Raw genomic sequence first — 19,308 nt, forward strand, 5'->3', positions numbered from 1 at the left:
CAGGGCGATGTTCCACTCGACCACAGGTGAGGGGTCAATCTCAGTGCAAGCAGTAACTGGGCTGGCCACCAGCGAGGACCGATCAGAGGACTCAGACGTGCTGGATGTTCACTGTATTCCCACAGCCAACCCACAACAGTGGTGCCCATCCACTGCAGCCTACAGCTGTGTAACCAAAGCCATCATAGCCTGAAGCTGAGAATGAAGTGTCACCACCTCGGCTCTCATCTGCACACAACAATCGTACTCCCTGTCCATACAAAAGACCATGGAAAACTAAACTATGCAAATAAACCGACTATCAGCAAATGCTGCACAATTCTACTGTAGACCCTAATGAAAACACAGGAACTGTGTCTAATAAATTAGATTAATATGCAAAGATTCAAAAACCTAACTACCGAAGAACTCCTGTGAAACTAAATAATTTGCCTCTGATTAGGAACTTGTAATATGTCACAAAATCAGTTTACTTTCAGACGCAAATGAAAATGCAAGAACAGTGGCTATTAGGTATTAAATTAACACACAGAATCTCAAGAAACTAAACTATTAAAGCACACAGATGGTATTATAAAATTCGCTCCTAGTTAAGCACTCATAAAAGTCACAATATTGGTTACTTCCCTGTTGCTGCTTGTGTCCCAGCCGGCTACTGCTGCCTGATTGGCTGGGTGACTAATGACAACAAGCGGTCACTAGCTCTCAAAACAAACAAACAAACAAACAAATGACTATTGACTTGCGCTACGGAAATCTACTGTAGACCCTGACAAAAATGGAGGAACTATATCTAATAAATTAGATTAATACACAGAGATTCAAAAGCCTAACTACTGAGGCACTCAGGTTAAACCTAAATAATTTGCCCCTGATTAGGAACTTGGCCATCATCTCAGTTGAAATATTGGTAGTTGGTGTAGCTTTTGGCCGACAGGTAGAGCAGTCTGTTACCATCAACAATAACTTGCATCCAGTGGAGTAAGAGTGTGGCCCAATGATGCCCAGCTGCACATGCATAACTCTTGTAACTGGGGTAACTGTATCTCCAACAGATGTGAATGTATACTGACTGACTTTGTTCTGTTAGCAATGTAAAAATGCTCATGCTACCTGGCAGCACTGTTTATCAGCTCCTGGTCATGCAAAAAGCTGATTCACTGTGCTGCGTGTGGCAGCATGAACACCAGGGTGAGAAAGATCATGAACAGTGTGGAATATTTGCTCACACTGTGTCGCAAAAATGTATGGGCATGATTGATCTTGTGATGTATCATACAATAAGGCAACTTGCAATGCTAGAACAAAAATTTGCTTAAATGTGTAACAGTATTACCACTGTGTAAATAGTATCTGTAGTTCCGGGTCCGTGCACTGAACATCAACAATGTCTGGCCATGACGCTCCACTGATAGTATCACATGCCCATGAGAGGTAATCCATAACCATGGGTATTTCGTGAATGTCCATAGGAAGCTGTCCTATATACTCTAAATGTCTTATGCGGCAAGGTAAGCTTTGCTGAGTAATTCTCTGGTAAGTTACCAGGAGAGGTCAATGATCACTGAAGATGGTAAATGTTCCCATTTCAACTTTGCTGTAGAAGTATTTTATAACATTGTATGTTACCAGTAACTCTGTTTATTGCTGACCAAAGGGTTTGAGTGTGTGTAAGTTTATGAGGAAAACATTCTGATAGCTGCCAAGTTCCCAATATCCATTTTAACTCTACCCCACTGGCCATCTGGCTAGCATCTAATGTTAAAGATAATTGTGCAGAGTGACTTGAATGGAAGAGTAAAGTAGCCATTGCGAATGTGTCCTTAACTCTGCTAAAGGCTTCTGTCATCATTTGTCTTCATGGTACTGAGCATGTGCCAGTGGTGTATTTACCTTTAAAAACAGCATTGAGAGGGGCTTGGATTTGTACAACATTTGGCAAATGCCATCAGTAAAAGTTTATCATGCCTACAAAATGTCTTAATTCTTTATAAGTTTTTGACTGAGGCACCTTCAAAATTGCCTGAATGTGGTCTGGGAGTGGTTTGACAGCCTGTGCTGACACATAATCCCTAAAAATTTAATAGACAGCTTCTGTAATGTGCACTTGTTTGCATTTAGGAGAACACCTTACTGCTGGAGGTATATATATATATATAATAGAGGGAAACATTCCACATGGGAAAAATATATCTAAAAACAAAGATGATGAGTCTTACCAAACAAAAGCGCTGGCAGGTCGATAGACACACTAACAAACACAAACATACACACAAAATTCAAGCTTTCGCAACCAACGGTTGCTTCCTCAGGAAAGAGGGAAGGAGAGGGAAAGACAAAAGGATGTGGGTTTTAACGGAGAGGGTAAGGAGTCATTCCAATCCCGGGAGCGGAAAGACTGACCTTAGGGGGAGAAAAGGACAGGTAAACACATATCCATCTGCACATACACAGACACAAGCAGACATATGTAAAGGCAAAGGCAAAGCCTTGTGTCTGTATATGTGCGGACGGATATGTGTGTGCGCGAGTGTATACCTGTCCTTTTTTCCCCTTAGGTAAGTCTTTCTGCTCCTGGGATTGGAATGACTCCTTACCCTCTCCCTTAAATCCCAATGAAGTAACCGTTGGTTGCGAAAGCTTGAATTTTGTGTGTGGGTTTGTGTTCGTTTGTGTGTCTATCAACATACCAACACTTTCGTTTGGTTAGTTACAGCATCAGAGCAAGTTCCCATCTCTGGAGTTCGGATAGGTTGGTGATAGTGGGAAGTATCCAGATAACCCGGACGGTGTAACACTGTGCCAAGGGTTCCACGACCGTGGTACTTGATCGCCGGGAGTATGTGGCTGAGGGACTGTGTCAGCTTTCAGACAACACCACATACAAAGTTTGCCAAGGTAATCCCATTCCTGATGTCCAGGCAGAGCTTCAAGGAATCCTCAGAACCTTAGGCCCCCTACAAAACCTTTCACCTGGCTCCATCAACCTCCTGACCCCACTGACACCACGCACCCCTACCTTCTACCTTCTTCCTAAAATTCACAAACCCAATCATCCCGGCCGCCCCATTGTAGCTGGTTACCAAGCCCCCACAGAATGTATCTCTGCCTACGTAGATCAACACCTTCAATCCATTACATGCAGTCTCCCATCCTTCATCAAAGACACCAACCACTTTCTCGAATGCCTGGAATCCTTACCCAATCTGTTACCCCTGGAAACCGTGCTTGTAACCATTGATGCCACTTCCTTATACACAAATATTCCACACATCCAGAGCCTCGCTGCGATGGAGCACTTCTTTTCACGTCGATCACCTGCCACCCTACCTAAATCCTCTTTCCTCATTACCTTAGCCAGCTTCATCCTGACCCACAACTTCTTCACTTTTGAAGGCCAAACATACCAACAATTAAAGGGAAAAGCCATGGGTACCAGGATGGCCCCCTCATACGCCAACCTATTCATGGGTCACTTAGAGGAAGCCTTCTTGGTTACCCAGGCCTGCCAACCCAAAGTTTGGTACAGATTTATTGATGACATCTTCATGATCTGGACTCACAGTGAAGAAGAACTCAGAATTTCCTCTCCAACCTCAACTCCTTTGGTTTCATCAGATTCACCTAGTCCTACTCCAAATCCCATGCCACTTTCCTTGACATTGACCTCCACCTGTCCAATGGCCAGCTTCACACGTCCGTCCACATCAAACCCACCAACAAGCAACAGTACCTCCATTATGACAGCTGCCACCCATTCCACATCAAATGGTCCCTTCCCTACAGCCTAGGTCTTCGTGGCAAACGAATCTGCTCCAGTCCGGAATCCCTGAACCATTACACCAACAATCTGAAAACAGCTTTCGCATCCCGCAACTACCCTCCTGACCTGGTACAGAAGCAAATAACCAGAGCCACTTCCTCATCCCCTCAAGCCCAGAACCTCCCACAGAAGAACTACAAAAGTGCCCCACTTGTGACAGGATACTTTCCGGGACTGGATCAGACTCTGAATGTGGCTCTCCAGTAGGGATATGACTTCCTAAAATCCTTCCCTGAAATCAGATCCATCCTTCAAGAAATCCTCCCCACTCCACCAAGAGTGTCTTTCTGCCGTCCACCTAACCTTCGTAACCTCTTAGTTCATCCCTATGAAATCCCCAAACCACCTTCCCTACCCTGTGGCTCCTACCCTTGTAACTGCCCCCACTGTAAAACTTGTCCCATGCACCCTCCCACCACCACATACTCCAGTCCTGTAACCCGGAAGGTGTACACAATCAAAGGCAGAGCCACATGTGAAAGCACCCACGTGATTTACCAACTGACCTGCCTACACTGTGAAGCTTTCTATGTGGGAATGACCAGCAACAAACTGTCCATTCGCATGAATGGACACAGGCAGACAGTGTTTGTTGGTAATGAGGATCACCCTGTGGCTAAACATGCCTTGGTGCACGGCCAGCACATCTTGGCACAGTGTTACACTGTCCGGGTTATCTGGATACTTCCCACTAACACCAACCTGTCAGAACTCCGGAGATGGGAACTTGCCCTTCAGTACATCCTCTCTTCTCGTTATCCGCCAGGCCTCAACCTCCCCTAATTTCAAGTTGCCGCCGCTCATACCTCACCTGTCTTTCAACAACATCTTTGACTCTGTACTTCTGCCTCGACTGACATCTCTGCCGAAACTCTTTGCCTTTACAAATGTCTGCTTGTGTCTGTGTATGTACAGTTGGATATGGGTGTGTGTGTGAGTGTATACCTGTCCTTTTTTCCCCCTAAGGTAAGTCTTTCCACTCCCGGGATTGGAATGACTCCTTACCCTCTCGCTTAAAACCCACATCCTTTCGTCTTTCCCTCTCCTTCCCTCTTTCCTGATGAAGCAACCTTGGATTGTGAAAGCTTGAAATTTGGCGTGTGTGTTTGTGTGTTTTTTATTGTGTCTATCAGCGAACCATCACTTTATCGTTCGGCAAGTTACAGCATCTTTGTTTGTATATAAAAAATAGAGGGAAACATTCCACGTGGGAAAAAGGAGACAAGAGTAACTTCAGGTCTGCCCCAGGGCCGCGTAATAGGTCCTCTGCCTTTTATGATTTACATAAACAGTCTGGTTGATGGTATTGACAGTGGCCTTAGACTGTTTGCCGATGATGCTGTAGTCTACAGGAAAGTAGTATCACATGAAAGTTGTGAACAAATCAATGAGGATTTGCAGAAAATAAATGCGTGTTGTAATGACTGGCAGTTATCTCTCAGTATTAGTAAGTGTAACCTACTATGTATAACACGGTGAAAATCCCCATTAATATATGAGTACAAAATAAATGATCAGCCTTTTGAAGCGGTAACATCAGTCAAGTATCTGGTTGTGACTATTTGAAATGATCTCAAATGGAATGATCAGATTACACAAGTAACGGGTAAGGCGAACTCTAGATTGTGGTTTATTGGTGGAATCCTGAAGCGATGCAGTCCTTCAACAAAGGAAATAGCTTACAATATGTTAAATTGTCCAGTCTTAGAGTACTGTTCGTCTGTATGGGACCCTTACCAGTTGGGTCTGATTCAAGAGATTAAGAAGGTCCAAAGAAGAGTGGTAAGATTCATGACTGGTACATTTAGCCATCATGAGAGCATTACAAATCTCTTAGAAAGTTTGAAGTGAGGCAGACTTGCAGATAGACGATGCGCTAAACAGAAGGGGCTGCTCACTAAATTCCGAAATCCAATCTTCACCGAGGATGTAGAGTATATATTATTACCACCAACTTTCCAATCGCATAATGATCATCATTCAAAGATAAGGGAAATAAAAGCTCATACTGAGGCATTCAGACAGTCATTTTTCCCTCGCAAAATCCGCGAGTGGAACAGAGGGGGGGAAATATGACTTTGGCACGAATTGTGCCCTCCGCCACATACCGCTTGGTGGCTAGCAGAGTATATATGTAGATGTAGATGTAGATGTAGATGTAGATGTAGATGTAGATATTGTTAATTAAATTTTATGTCACTTCATACTATAATTTACCTTGCATTGATCATAAAGTCTGACTTCATAACTACTGCTGTGATATAAAGAAGCAATGTAGTACGTCAATTTATATTATTAAATACTTTGTTGTGTTGACCACATTGTCACAATGACTACTGTAATCATAAATTAATTATATTTGCCCATGCTCTTTATCATATATACATACAATGTGCTATAAGTGATTTATTGGACCAAACAACTAAATAGTCTTCCTTCTGTTTATGAGGTAAGTGTAGTCAAGACTCCAAAGCCCCACATTTTGATTGTGACTTCTGAATCAAACAATATGGCCCTTACTGTGTTCATGATAGTAGGATTTATTCTTACCATTCCATTCAGAATATCCTTTAATTGTGTAGTCAATCATTATACTTTACTTTTTACACAATTCCTTGAAAAAAAAAAGGACTTCTATACTTGCCTCCTTTGTCACAAGTGAGTTTTTCACTTACTTATTACTTGGTACAGTCTTCTGTTTCATCTGATGTGTGCAAAAGATAGATTTTCAAGAAATATGTATAATCATCAAGACACATCAAAGAACGTTCTTCACTGAGACAAGTTGGAGGGCATGTTTTACCATATGCGCCAATGTGAATAATCTCAAGAGGTCTAGTTGCTCTGAGTTTCTTCACCATAATATCTGTTCTGCAACAGGGCATGTCCTCTTCTATCACAATTTTGTTCACACCATCATAGAGTTCTGGTATTTTCTTCAAATACTTGTAACTTAGATGCCCTAGTTTTGTCATTGAATTGTTTTCTTCTTATATGTCATTAGTGCTTTCTTTCTTACAGAACATTTTGATGTCAATGATGTACAGTCAATTTTCTGGTGGTTGCCTTCCAAACTAATGTCTCCATCTTTCACAACATTCAAATTTTTCTTGTCAAGTATGGCCGCTCTCCCTTTTTTGCTAATGACATTTACTGACAATAAGTTTCTTGATAGTTCAAGGACATGTGACACATTTGTCAATAACATCTTTTGTGAGTTGATGTCACCAACAAGATAGAAAACACAAAATTTCCATTAGCAATCTTAATTTTTGTACCTTCACAGCTCTTCACATTTGACATAATTTCACTTTCATCTGACATGTGCTTATTACTTCCAATGTCTACAACAAACTTGGTATCTATTTTATCAATATTCCTTTCTTATTTTTCTGTGAATAACACTTCTGAAAGAAAAACTGTCTTTGGTACTAGTTTTGTATTCTGATGCTCCTCTTTGTAGTAACATTTCTCAGACCAGTAATTTGTGTTTTTGCGGTACTTAAATGGAGGCAGTACCTTTACTGCCCAAAACTCTCCCAGATGATATTTACCACCTGTAGAGCACTGTGTTTCTTTCTTGTTATCACAAAGTTTCTTTTTTCATGCAATAACACAGTGACCCAAACTTCCACATCCAAAGCACCTTACTGATTTCTCGATTTTTTTTATTCTGATCCTTTTACTTGTAGGCTGTAGCTTTTAATACAACATACATTTCTTCTATTTTTTCTTCATGTTATCTCTTCAGATTTAAGTCTTGATTTCAGGTTTTCCAAAGTTTTCTGCTCTTTGAAACTTCCTGGCAGATGAAAACTGTGTGCCCGACCGAGACTCGAACTCGGGAACTTTGCCTTTCGCGGGCAAGTGCTCTACCAACTGAGCTACCGAAGCACGACTCACGCCCGGTACCCACAGCTTCACTTCTGCCAGTATCTCGTCTCCTACCTTCCAAACTTTACAGAAGTTCTGCTCTTTGCTAGTAGAGTCACAAGCATTTCCAAATGTATTTTGCATTTCTTTAGATGTTTTACAGGCCTCATTGATTTTTATATTGACTGCCATGGTTCTCAAAATATAGTGTTTTGAAGGTAGGTCTTTTTTCCTCACTTTGATTTTTTTACATTTTCAGGTTTCTTGATATTGCCAGTAATAACCACTGAGGTCCTTGGCCATGAATATCACATTCATTTCCAAGTCCCATAATGGAAAACTTGCAGCATCTATTAATTTTGGCACAGCATTTAATGCCACGTGTTCTGCTGATTCAAATTCAAATGGCTCCAAGCACTATGGGACTTAACATCTGAGGTCATCAGTCCCCTAGACAGAACTACTTAAACCTAACTAACCAAAGGACATCACACACATCCATGCCTGAGGCAGGATTCGAACCTGCGACTGTAGCAGCTGCACAGTTCCAGACTGAAGTGCCTGGAACTGCTCGGCCACAGCAGCTGGTGTACTGCTGATGAAGCCATACTGAAACATATGATACACATATCTAATACAGAAAAGGTTGTCTTTTCACACTCGCGAATTACCACTTTTTTACTTCTCCAGATTCCCAGGTCTACTGCACCCATAAACAGTCAAGATAACTCATAAAATCTGGGAATTTTCTTTTACTTAAAATAGTACATTAAATCACAAGACTACAAGAAATTACTGACTTAATACTTTTTTTCAATAGCAACCAACATATTGCCAACTAATCACAGAAACAATGCATACCAACTGCAGTCTTAAATTAAGAGGACAATTTTGTTTTATTTACTTTGATCTTTTGTTTTAAATTGCAACTCCAGCCAACATAGCTTTTACCTGTTTGTGCTCTATTGCTAATTCTCTCTGTCTCTGTAAACAGCCTACACAGTCCCTGTTTATATTTTATTAGAAATAAAATCTAATTTGAATTTTAAGAGTATTTAAGAGGATCTTAAGCTGTCTAGAATGATAATCTAATGAATTGTGACAGTAACTATTAGTAAAGCTTGCTAGAACTATTGTACACTATAAGGATTCTTTCTTTCACTGGTGCCATGTCCCGTGTTGATGCAGGGTCAGCATTGTTAGGAACGGATGTGGCAAGGTTAGTGGAAAGGGGTGGCCGGATGCCTCCTGCCACCACTCCGTACCCCCTTGGGACGGAATTAAGGTACCCCTGCTGTCTACGTCTATTGTAATTCATGGAATAGTGCGAACGTATTCAGATGTCTGTGAGTTGTGTAACTGAGGCAGAACATGAGGACCAGCCCGGTATTCACCTAGCAGGATGTGGAAAACCGCCTAAAAACCACATCCAGGCTGGCCGGCACACCAACTGACGTTGGTAATCTGCTGTGCGGATTCGATCCAGGAACAGTGCGCCTACCCGAGTCCAGGAAGCAGCACATTAGCGCTCTTGGCTAACCTGGCGGGTCATTGTACACTATTAGAATTATATCAATACTAATAGTTCTAAAGGATGCAAATAATTAATAAGCAGTGCTCAATATACATATATACTGTTACAGTTCCTGTCCACATACAAACCTGTATGGAAATACCTAAACTAAATGGTCTATACTAACTAAGCACTGCTGCCAGCCACTGGTCCCTCTCAGATGGTAGCATTATTTTGAAACGTATGCTGTTGTGGCATATAAATTGTGGATTTGCAAGTTTTTTTTTTTTTTTTTTTTTTTTTTTTTTTTTTTTTTTTTTTTTTTAGGCTTCTCCATAGTTACATGTGAAGTATTTGCTAATGTCCAAAGATTGCCACTTTTTTGCTAAAGTGTGATCATCTAGACACAGTAATTAAAGGCTTTCGCTCTGCACAGTTTGTAATCTATTTCAGGAGCATCCATCTCCCTAATTTTTAACCATTCTTTATCATGAGGCTTTAGCCCTCTAATGATTTTGGATCCATACACTATGACTTTGCCATTCTTGAATACCATGTTCAACATAAGTGATACATTTTAGTTGTTTGTCTTTGAATGTCTAAGGAAGCAACTGATGGTCCATAGTAGATACTATGGTTCCTTCTTGGAAAGCAAGGCTCATTGTCAGCCATGAAATGATATGCTCAATACGATTACAAAAGCTGCTGCACAAGAAGCAGAGGTTTTAATGTGCACTGGGATATCAAAAGCCCACCAAGAATTTTCTGGAAACTTCAATTTTCTAATTGAAATATTTTACAAACTTCATGTTAATTTAGGCAACCCAAATATTCTTTCAATCAGAAAAATCAGGGCTTCAAAACTACACTCCTGGAAATTGAAATAAGAACACCGTGAATTCATTGTCCCAGGAAGGGGAAACTTTATTGACACATTCCTGGGGTCAGATACATCACATGATCACACTGACAGAACCACAGGCACATAGACACAGGCAACAGAGCATGCAGTGTATATCCACCTTTCGCAGCAATGCAGGCTGCTATTCTCCCATGGAGACGATCGTAGAGATGCTGGATGTAGTCCTGTGGAACGGCTTGCCATGCCATTTCCACCTGGTGCCTCAGTTGGACCAGCGTTCGTGCTGGACGTGCAGACCGCGTGAGACGACGCTTCATCCAGTCCCAAACATGCTCAATGGGGGACAGATCCGGAGATCTTGCTGGCCAGGGTAGTTGACTTACACCTTCTAGAGCACGTTGGGTGGCACGGGATACATGCGGACGTGCATTGTCCTGTTGGAACAGCAAGTTCCCTTGCCGGTCTAGGAATGGTAGAACGATGGGTTCGATGACGGTTTGGATGTACCGTGCACTATTCAGTGTCCCCTCAACGATCACCAGTGGTATACGGCCAGTGTAGGAGATCGCTTCCCACACCATGATGCCGGGTGTTGGCCCTGTGTGCCTCGGTCGTATGCAGTCCTGATTGTGGCGCTCACCTGCACGGCGCCAAACACGCATACGCCCATCATTGGCACCAAGGCAGAAGCGACTCTCATCGCTGAAGACGACACGTCTCCATTCGTCCCTCCATTCACGCCTGTCGTGACACCACTGGAGGCGGGCTGCATGATGTTGGGGCGTGAGCGGAAGACGGCCTAACGGTGTGCGGGACCGTAGCCCAGCTTCATGGAGACGGTTGCGAATGGTCCTCACCGATACCCCAGGAGCAACAGTGTCCCCAATTTGCTGGGAAGTGGCGGTGCGGTCCCCTACGGCACTGCGTAGGATCCTACGGTCTTGGCGTGCATCCGTGTGTCGCTGCGGTCCGGTCCCAGGTCGACGGGCACGTGTACCTTCCGCCGACCACTGGCGACAACATCGATGTACTGTGGAGACCTCACGCCCCACGTGTTGAGCAATTCGGCGGTACGTCCACCCGGCCTCCCGCATGCCCACTATACGCCCTCGCTCAAAGTCCGTCAATTGCACATACGGTTCACGTCCACGCTGTCGCGGCATGCTACCAGTGTTAAAGACTGCGATGGAGCTCCGTATGCCACGGAAAACTGGCTGACACTGACGGCAGCGGTGCACAAATGCTGCACAGCTAGCGCCATTCGACGGCCAACACCGCGGTTCCTGGTGTGTCCGCTGTGCCGTGCGTGTGATCATTGCTTGTACAGCCCTCTCGCAGTGTCCGGAGCAAGTATGGTGGGTCTGACACACCGGTGTCAATGTGTTCTTTTTTCCATTTCCAGGAGTGTATAACAGTGGAATTCTAAATAAATACAACTTTTTAAATAAGCAGTTTTTGTTGTAAGTGAGATGATCATTGCCAAGTGTTGAAAGAGGGCTTTCAGGTAAGACAGTCAGTCTTGAAGCAATCTGTTGTTAGTGGGTTTGAATTTTGAATAGCTCATCATTTTAGCAAATCATGAATTTCAAATAATTTATAAAGAAAATAGTTCCTTGACGCTAACTATACTCTTATACTCAGTGATCTTTTAACTCTGCAATGGATAATTAAGTTTAGTGAAACTGAGCACACAAAGTTCATGTACTCGTGTATGCATTAAGTTTATAACTGAAAAAATAAAGGAAAAATATTATTTGAAGAGTGGACTAACAACTAATGGCAGGTGCAGCTATTCTACCCTACAGCTCCACTTCCTGCACCCCCACCCCACTATATTTAAACTGTTTATAGTCCATGCATAACATAATGGCCCATAACACAAGTGCTACATCATTATGCTTAGAAGGCATCATTTCATTGTGTTATGACAGAAAAAATAATTGTTCTCTGATATTACTGATAAACATTTGTAATTAATGTATAGCTTTTAAGGAGCAGCTGCTTTTCAAGCATTACAACATCTTATGGTAGTAATATGCTTAGAGTGAATGTGATTAATTTTCTCAGCAATCTAACACAAAAGTACACCTTGTCCTGCTATCGTAGAGGAAATTTTAAGATAGAAACAAACAAAAATGAAGGAAGGCAACCATTCACCTGTAGCTGATTGAGGGGTTGTTCATATAACATGTAACAGCATGAAGATCATACTAGCTTTTGTGAATGTATGTACACACCCTCACACCCAATAACACAGATATTCAAACATACCTAAATGTATCCACCAATGATGACAGTAACACTGATTGTATATGAATTGCTGGGTGGATGCATTTTGGTGTCTGTCTTGTTGTGTGTATGTGAGAATGTACTTACACAAGATAAAGAGGTGTACTTAGAAGGTAGCAACATCTCTGTGCTTTTACATGTTGTTTTGCGTAACACATCACTGAGCTATATGTGAATTGTTGACTTTCTTTGTTTTTATAGCTTTGTCTTTCTTGTGATGTGATTTTCTTTCCACTTGACATATAATTTGGCCTCACATCCTGTTATGTGTTACGTATCTGTCACGGCAAGCGTTAACTTGTTAAGATTAACTTCAAAAGAACTTTAAACACACACACACACACACACACACACACACACACACACACACAGTGAGTGATTTTTACACTCCAGTATGTACTTTCTGCAACATAATATGATGTACTATATTACTGCTGTCACTAACGATTCTTTTGTTTGTTGCAGTGGACTCTTTTATAATAAATGGTGGTGAGCGTTATGATTTTGTGATTGAGGCTAATCAGGCACCAGGAAACTACTGGATGAGATTCCGTGGAATGGGAGATTGCCATAAAACTGAAGAATCTTCTGGCAAGACAGTTGAAGCTCATGCAGAGGCTGTACTACATTATGACGATGCAGCTGTGACCACAACACTACCTGATGGAATTCCTACTTATGAAGAAGGCTATGCCTCTGGAGTGGTTAGTTTCCTTTATCAACAGCATCATCGTTAGCATTATCAGCATCATTATTCTTGCTGAACAAGAAAAAATTAATGCTTACATTAAAAAAATTTGCTCTTAAAATACACTCGTGACTATATCTGCCTTAATTTCCATTCTGTTTGGATTCTTTCAAATGACAATGACAACTGTATACATCTGATATGTTACAAAGCTGCATATTTGTCTCTAGAAGTTGGGAAAGCACTAACACAGTGCTGTTGCTCCTCATCTGGCAGCTGTTTAGGAAAAATAACAAAAGTGACATTATGATAAAATGGGAAGGATATGAGTGTCAATTGCTTACTCACAGAATAATAAAAGCATTGAGCCATCAAGTGGCTCATAAACAAGACTGAGAATACATCTTGCTTTTTTGTTTTTGAAGTCTCTCTTTCACAGTCACAGCAGTTATATAAAGTCTTATTTGTACTTTAAATGAATTGCTTTATTTAAATGACCATCAGTATTCACTGTAAAAATTGAGATTTCATTTACAAATCAGTTTAATGAGATCACTAACAGTTCTCATGTTGAAAATTACTTATTTAGTAACTAGTCCCTCCTCCTCTCCCCTCCTACATTATTTCATGTGATCTCTTATACATAGGCACCTGATTTTTAACACACTACACTACAATAGATACAATATTTTCTTTTTTGCATCCTTTTATACATCCACATTCACTTTGTGGTTTCATGTACGTTGCTTCGACTGCACAGAATGCGATCATCTTTTGTTTTGTATTTGTGGCTGTAACAACTGCTAATCTATGATGGTAGTGGAGTAGATGGTTGTTAGTGGGTATGTCTGCCAGGTTTAGGCGATAATGTTCTTATGATGGCTGGAGGGAGGTTACTATTTATCCATTAGATGTTTTGGTTCTTTAGTAATTTTTGGTTACTGATGTTTGTTTGGTCATCAGCAAGAATTTTTTTTCTATGACTGCTTTCGAATTGGAAAGTTTTCTTGTAGTGATAGATATTTGTTCCTACTACCATCAGCTTCTTCTTTAGGAGTTCTTCAGCTGAACATGCTCAAGTTCAATGGCTGCTTCCCAACCCATGCCATCTGGTGTTTCCCTTTGGCACCAGCTTTTCTGAAGCACACAGATGAGAGGGATCCTTTGAACTAATGCCTTGCTCCCCCAGTCATCCTGGCCTCAGCCTCCACTACTCTACTGTCCCCACACCCTCTGTGCAACAGTTTCCCCTTCCTATGTCTTGTCACACTCTCCCAATCCATGCCTCCACAGTAACATCATTGTGCGCTGCTCCTCACCAGCTCCACTATCTACATGTCATTTGCCTAGCCTGTGCACCTACCACTACTTCTTCCTGCATTTCTAATCATAAAACCTCCTGCCTTCTTTCTCTTTAGCGCAAAAGTGTTGACGACTCAATGTTTATGCTACACGATGAGCAGTCTCCGTTACTCCTAAATTATTTACCTTCTGCCAGAATTTCCCTTACAATGTGCTAGTAATTTATCTCTGTTCTGATGATTTCCCATGCTGTTTTATATTTATTTAACAAATTAAGAATGTATTCGACATCAGATATGCACTTAGCTTTCTTAATTGCAAATTTATAATTATTTTTAAAAAGTATGTGAATGTCTTTATCCACTTAACCATGATGTAGCCTATCACACTATATGAGGGTTAAGATTCCTGTACTACACACATCAAAAAAAGTTTTGCATCACCTAAGTTCCAAAACTTGTACAAAAAATTGGAATAGAGATCAACATAAACACCATTTCCATCCTTTTTATTGCTCATGAAAACCACACATTGCATGTTGTACCGCCATACAGAGAGACCTCCAGAGGTGGTGGTCCAGATTGCTGTACACACCGGTACCTATAATACCCAGTAGCATGTCCTCTTGCATTGATGCATACCTGTATTTGTCATGGCATATTATCTGCATGTTCATCAAGGCATTGTTGGTCCAGATTGTCTTACTCCTCAATGGCGATTTAGCGTAGATCCCTCAGAGTGGTTGATGGGTCACGTCATCCATAAACAGCTCTTTTCAATCTATCCCAGGAATGTTCAATAGGGTTCATGTCTGGAGAACATGCTGGCACTCTAGTCAAGTGATGAAGTTATCCCGAAGGAAGTCATTTAGAAGATGTGCATGATAAGGGCGCGAATTCTCGTTCATGAAGAGAAATGCCTCGCCAATATGCTGCCTATATGGTTGCACTGTCGGTCAGAGGATGGCATTCACATATCATACAGCCATTATGGCACCTTCCATGACCACCAGCGGCATACATTGGCCCCACATAATGCCACCACAAAACAGCAGGGAAACTCCACCTTGCTGCACTTGCTGGATAGTGTGTCTAAAGTGTTTAGCCTAGCTGGGTTGCCTCCAAACACATCTCTGAAGATTGTCTGGTTGAAGGCATATGTGACACTCATCAGTGAAGAGAATGTGATGCGAATGTTGGGCCCATATCGTTGGGCCCATCTGCGTTGTGCTGCATGGTGTCGTGGTTGCACAGATGGACCTTGCCATGGATGTCGGGAGTGAAGATGCTTATCATGCAGCCTATTGCACACAGTTTGAGTCATAACACGACGTCCTGTAGCTGTCAGGGTTCCTCCTCCAAACCATAATCCGTAGGTAGTGGTCATCCACTGCAGTAATAGCCCTTGGGCAGCCTGAGCGAGGCATGGCATCGACAGTTCCAGTCTCTCTGTATCTCCTCCATGTTTGAACAACATCACTTTGAAACTTCCTGGCAGATAAAAAATGTGTGCCAGACCGAGACTCGAACTCGGGATCTTTGCCTTTCATGGGCAAGTGCTCTACCATCTGAGCTACCCAAGCACAACTCATGCCCCATCCTCACAGCTTTACTTCTGCCAGTATCTTGTCTCCTACCTTCCTAACTTTACAGAAGCTCTCCTGCGAACCTTGCAGAATTAGCACTCCTGAAAGAAACAATATTGCGGAGACATGGCTTAGCCACAGCCTGGGGAATGTTTCCAGAATGAGATTTTCATTCTGCTGCAGAGTGTGCGCTGATGTGAAACTTACTGGCAAATTAAACTGTGTGCCAGACCGAGACTCGAACTTGGGACCTTTGCCTTTCACGGGCAAGTGCTCTACCATCTGAGCTACCCAAGCACAATTCATGCCGTGTCCTCACAACTTTACTTCTGCCAGTACCTTGTCTCCTACCTTCCAAACTTTACAGAAGCTCTCCTGCGAGCCTTGCAGAATTAGCACTCCTGAAAGAAAGGATATTGCGGAGACATGGCTTAGCCACAGCCTGGGGAATGTTTCCAGAATGAGATTTTCAATCTGCACCGAAGTGTGCGCTGATGTGAAACTTCCTGGCAGATTAAAACTGTTTGCCGGACCAAGACTCAAACTGGTAGAGCACTTGCCCGCGAAAGGCAAAGGTCCCGAGTTCAAGTCTCGGTCCAGCACACAGTTTTAATCTGCCAGGAAGTTTCACATCAGTGCACACTCTGCTGTAGAGTCCAAATCTCATGCTGGAAACATCACTTTGGTTCGCTCTGAGACATCTCACTTCCCTTGTTGAGAGCCCTTCCTGGCAGAAAGTAACAATGTGGATGGTATCGAATCATGGTATTGATCATCTAGGCATGGTTGAACTACCAGACAACATGAGCCATGTACCTCCTTCCTGGTGGAATGACTGGAACTGATTGGCTGTCGGCCCCCCTCCATCTAATAGGTGCTGCTCATGCATAGTTGTATCCATCTTTTGGGTGGGTTTAGTGACATTGCTGAACAGTCAAAGGCACTGCGTCTGTGATACAATATCTACAGTCAATGTCTGTTTTCAGGAGTTCTGGGAACTAGGGTGATGCAAAACTTATTTTGATGTGTGTATTTTTATCTGCAGCAAGTGCATGAATTTTAGACTTTCTGATGTGGAAGAAGGGTTCTGATTGCTGTATTTCTTATAGCATTTATAACATATTTTTCCAAAGATTTCAGTTAGCACATTTAAGAATTTATGGGTTGACTAATTAGCTGTCACAGCATGTGTGACTGATTCATTTCAGTCTATTAATTTAATCTGGATTTTAGTTGGTTTAGCTTTTGTTCATTAATGAACCAAGTAACTCTTCCCTGATCAGCTAAATTACCCAGTTTCTGTCATATTGTTTAGAGGTGGCCTGAAAAACAGCTCTTTGTGATCAAAAATACTAGTTTAACTCTGTAAGAGTGTCTTATGTTTACCTAAAAGTTTCATTTTCTATTATACTGCTGTGCAGTGAACATTAGATTAGCATACATTATTAGTAAGGTGTTGTTATCCACAAAGAGAACATTACATGTTTGTCAGGGCCTTAAATGAACAAATGTTTATTACTGTTGAGAAAGCAATAATGAGTGAAAATGCAGTACATCATAAGAGTTTAGGACTGCAGGCAGATGACACCTACATTATGCAAGATGTTAATATAATCTGGCTGCAGTCCTTAAACCTCATGCAATACTTATTATGCCAGAAAAACTTGAAGAATCACAACTACAGTACAGCTAAAGCCTCAAAATTTGATTTTACGTGTAGCTTGTTTAAATCCATAATTACACAGTTAAATTTTAGGCTTTTATTTGTCTAAATCAATATATTACCATGTTTCAGTCTACAGTAACCTATTTTAATAGATATGGTTGAGTCTAAATCTCCATAGTGAACTAAAAAACAATTTCATATGGCAGCCTTATGAATAATATTTAAGTAACTCCTTAAGGATCAAGACTTATTTATTTTTAATTTTTCAGCTTTTCAACCCAGTTCAGGAAACTAAGCCTGATTATCTTGCAAACAGAACTATTATTAGAGTTTCTGATCTTACAAACATTGATACTGATTCTGCAATGAATGTTAGTGGAGATCCAGATAAAACAGTATACTTGGGCTTTGACTTCAAATCTTATGGTGAGTTTCAGTTATCTATTTCTATTACAGCAATGTAGATATGAAGAGTGCCATATTTTGTCAAAATTCCAAAATAATTCTAATCATATCTTCTCATTTAGACCCTTTCACAGTCATGAATTAAAGGAATCTGTGTTGGATTCATTTCTGATGTAGGCTAGTGAAAGCTCTTTACATCTGATTTCCTGAAATGCTTTAGATGAATATTTATCACAATGTAAAAGGGCAGATGGCTACTGACCATATACAGGAGGCACTGAATGACAGACAGGCACACTGAAAAAAGATTTCTAGATAATATTTAGCTATTGGACAAAGTCCTTCATCAGATGTAGGCAAAACAAAGTGCAACCACAACTGCAACTTACACACATATGGCCATAGTCATCTTCAGGTGCTAACATCTGACTGCAACTGTGTCTGAGGTGATCAGTGATTTTAACTGGAATGTGTAGTGGGATAGAGAAGATGTGTGGGGCAGGGAAGAGGGAGTGTGTGCAGATGGGATAATAGGCCACTAGGTGCAGCATCAGGTGGCAGTGGCAGGGGGGGGGGGGCAGAGAGAAGGGGTCAAAAGTAGAGAAGGGGAAATGACTATCAGGGCTGGAGTGGGAGCAGTGAAGGTAAGAGGAATGTGGTGGATAGTCAATAGTGGAAGTTGACATGAGGAAGGTTACTGGACGGAAGGATGTGTTGCAGGGAGAGTTCCTACCTGTGCAATTCAGAAAAACTGGTATTGGTGAGAGGAACCTGGATGGCAGTCTGAATTATTGTCACAAACAACAACTTGTCAGAAGAATTCTGCAATGAGCAAAATGAAGCAAGTAGATATTATAACTGTGTTTTCTCTAAATCCACGCACTAGTTCCAGAGAAGTTGTGAGATATTCTGAAATAAGTCTGATCCACATTTCGTTGACAAACAAATTCCATCCTTATCATATATCACTGCACTGGCTGAGTCAGGTTAAACATCATGGGCTGTTTAGTGTGAACATTTGCAGTGGATTATTAGGCTATGCAGTTGGGTTTCACTTCAATGAGGCAAACTCAGCATTAACAGATGCACACAATTTCTTACCAGAACAGGACTTACTTCCCTAGAGATGGTACCACTTGAAATACACAGAAGAGCCAAAGAAACTGGTACACATTCCTGATATTTTGAAGGGCCCCTGCAAGCACAAACACTGCCACAACATGACATGCCATGGACTCAACTAATGTCAGAAGTAGTGCTGGAGGGAATGGACCCCATGAATCATGCAGGGCTGTCCACAAA

General features: G+C 41.7%; 1 protein-coding gene across 1 annotated transcript in view; it reads left to right on the top strand.

Moving 5' to 3' along the window:
* The window catches only part of LOC126237152 (uncharacterized), a 235,017-nt gene that overhangs the window by 146,134 nt on the left and 69,575 nt on the right, over nucleotides 1-19,308 (top strand). The window contains exons 7-8 of the mRNA XM_049946997.1: nucleotides 12,826-13,064; nucleotides 17,871-18,027. Of these exons, the coding sequence (XP_049802954.1) occupies nucleotides 12,826-13,064; nucleotides 17,871-18,027 (396 nt within the window). The remainder of the gene's footprint in view (nucleotides 1-12,825; nucleotides 13,065-17,870; nucleotides 18,028-19,308) is intronic.

The sequence above is a fragment of the Schistocerca nitens genome, chromosome 2 (assembly GCF_023898315.1).
Source record: "Schistocerca nitens isolate TAMUIC-IGC-003100 chromosome 2, iqSchNite1.1, whole genome shotgun sequence".
Taxonomy (NCBI): domain Eukaryota; kingdom Metazoa; phylum Arthropoda; class Insecta; order Orthoptera; family Acrididae; genus Schistocerca; species Schistocerca nitens.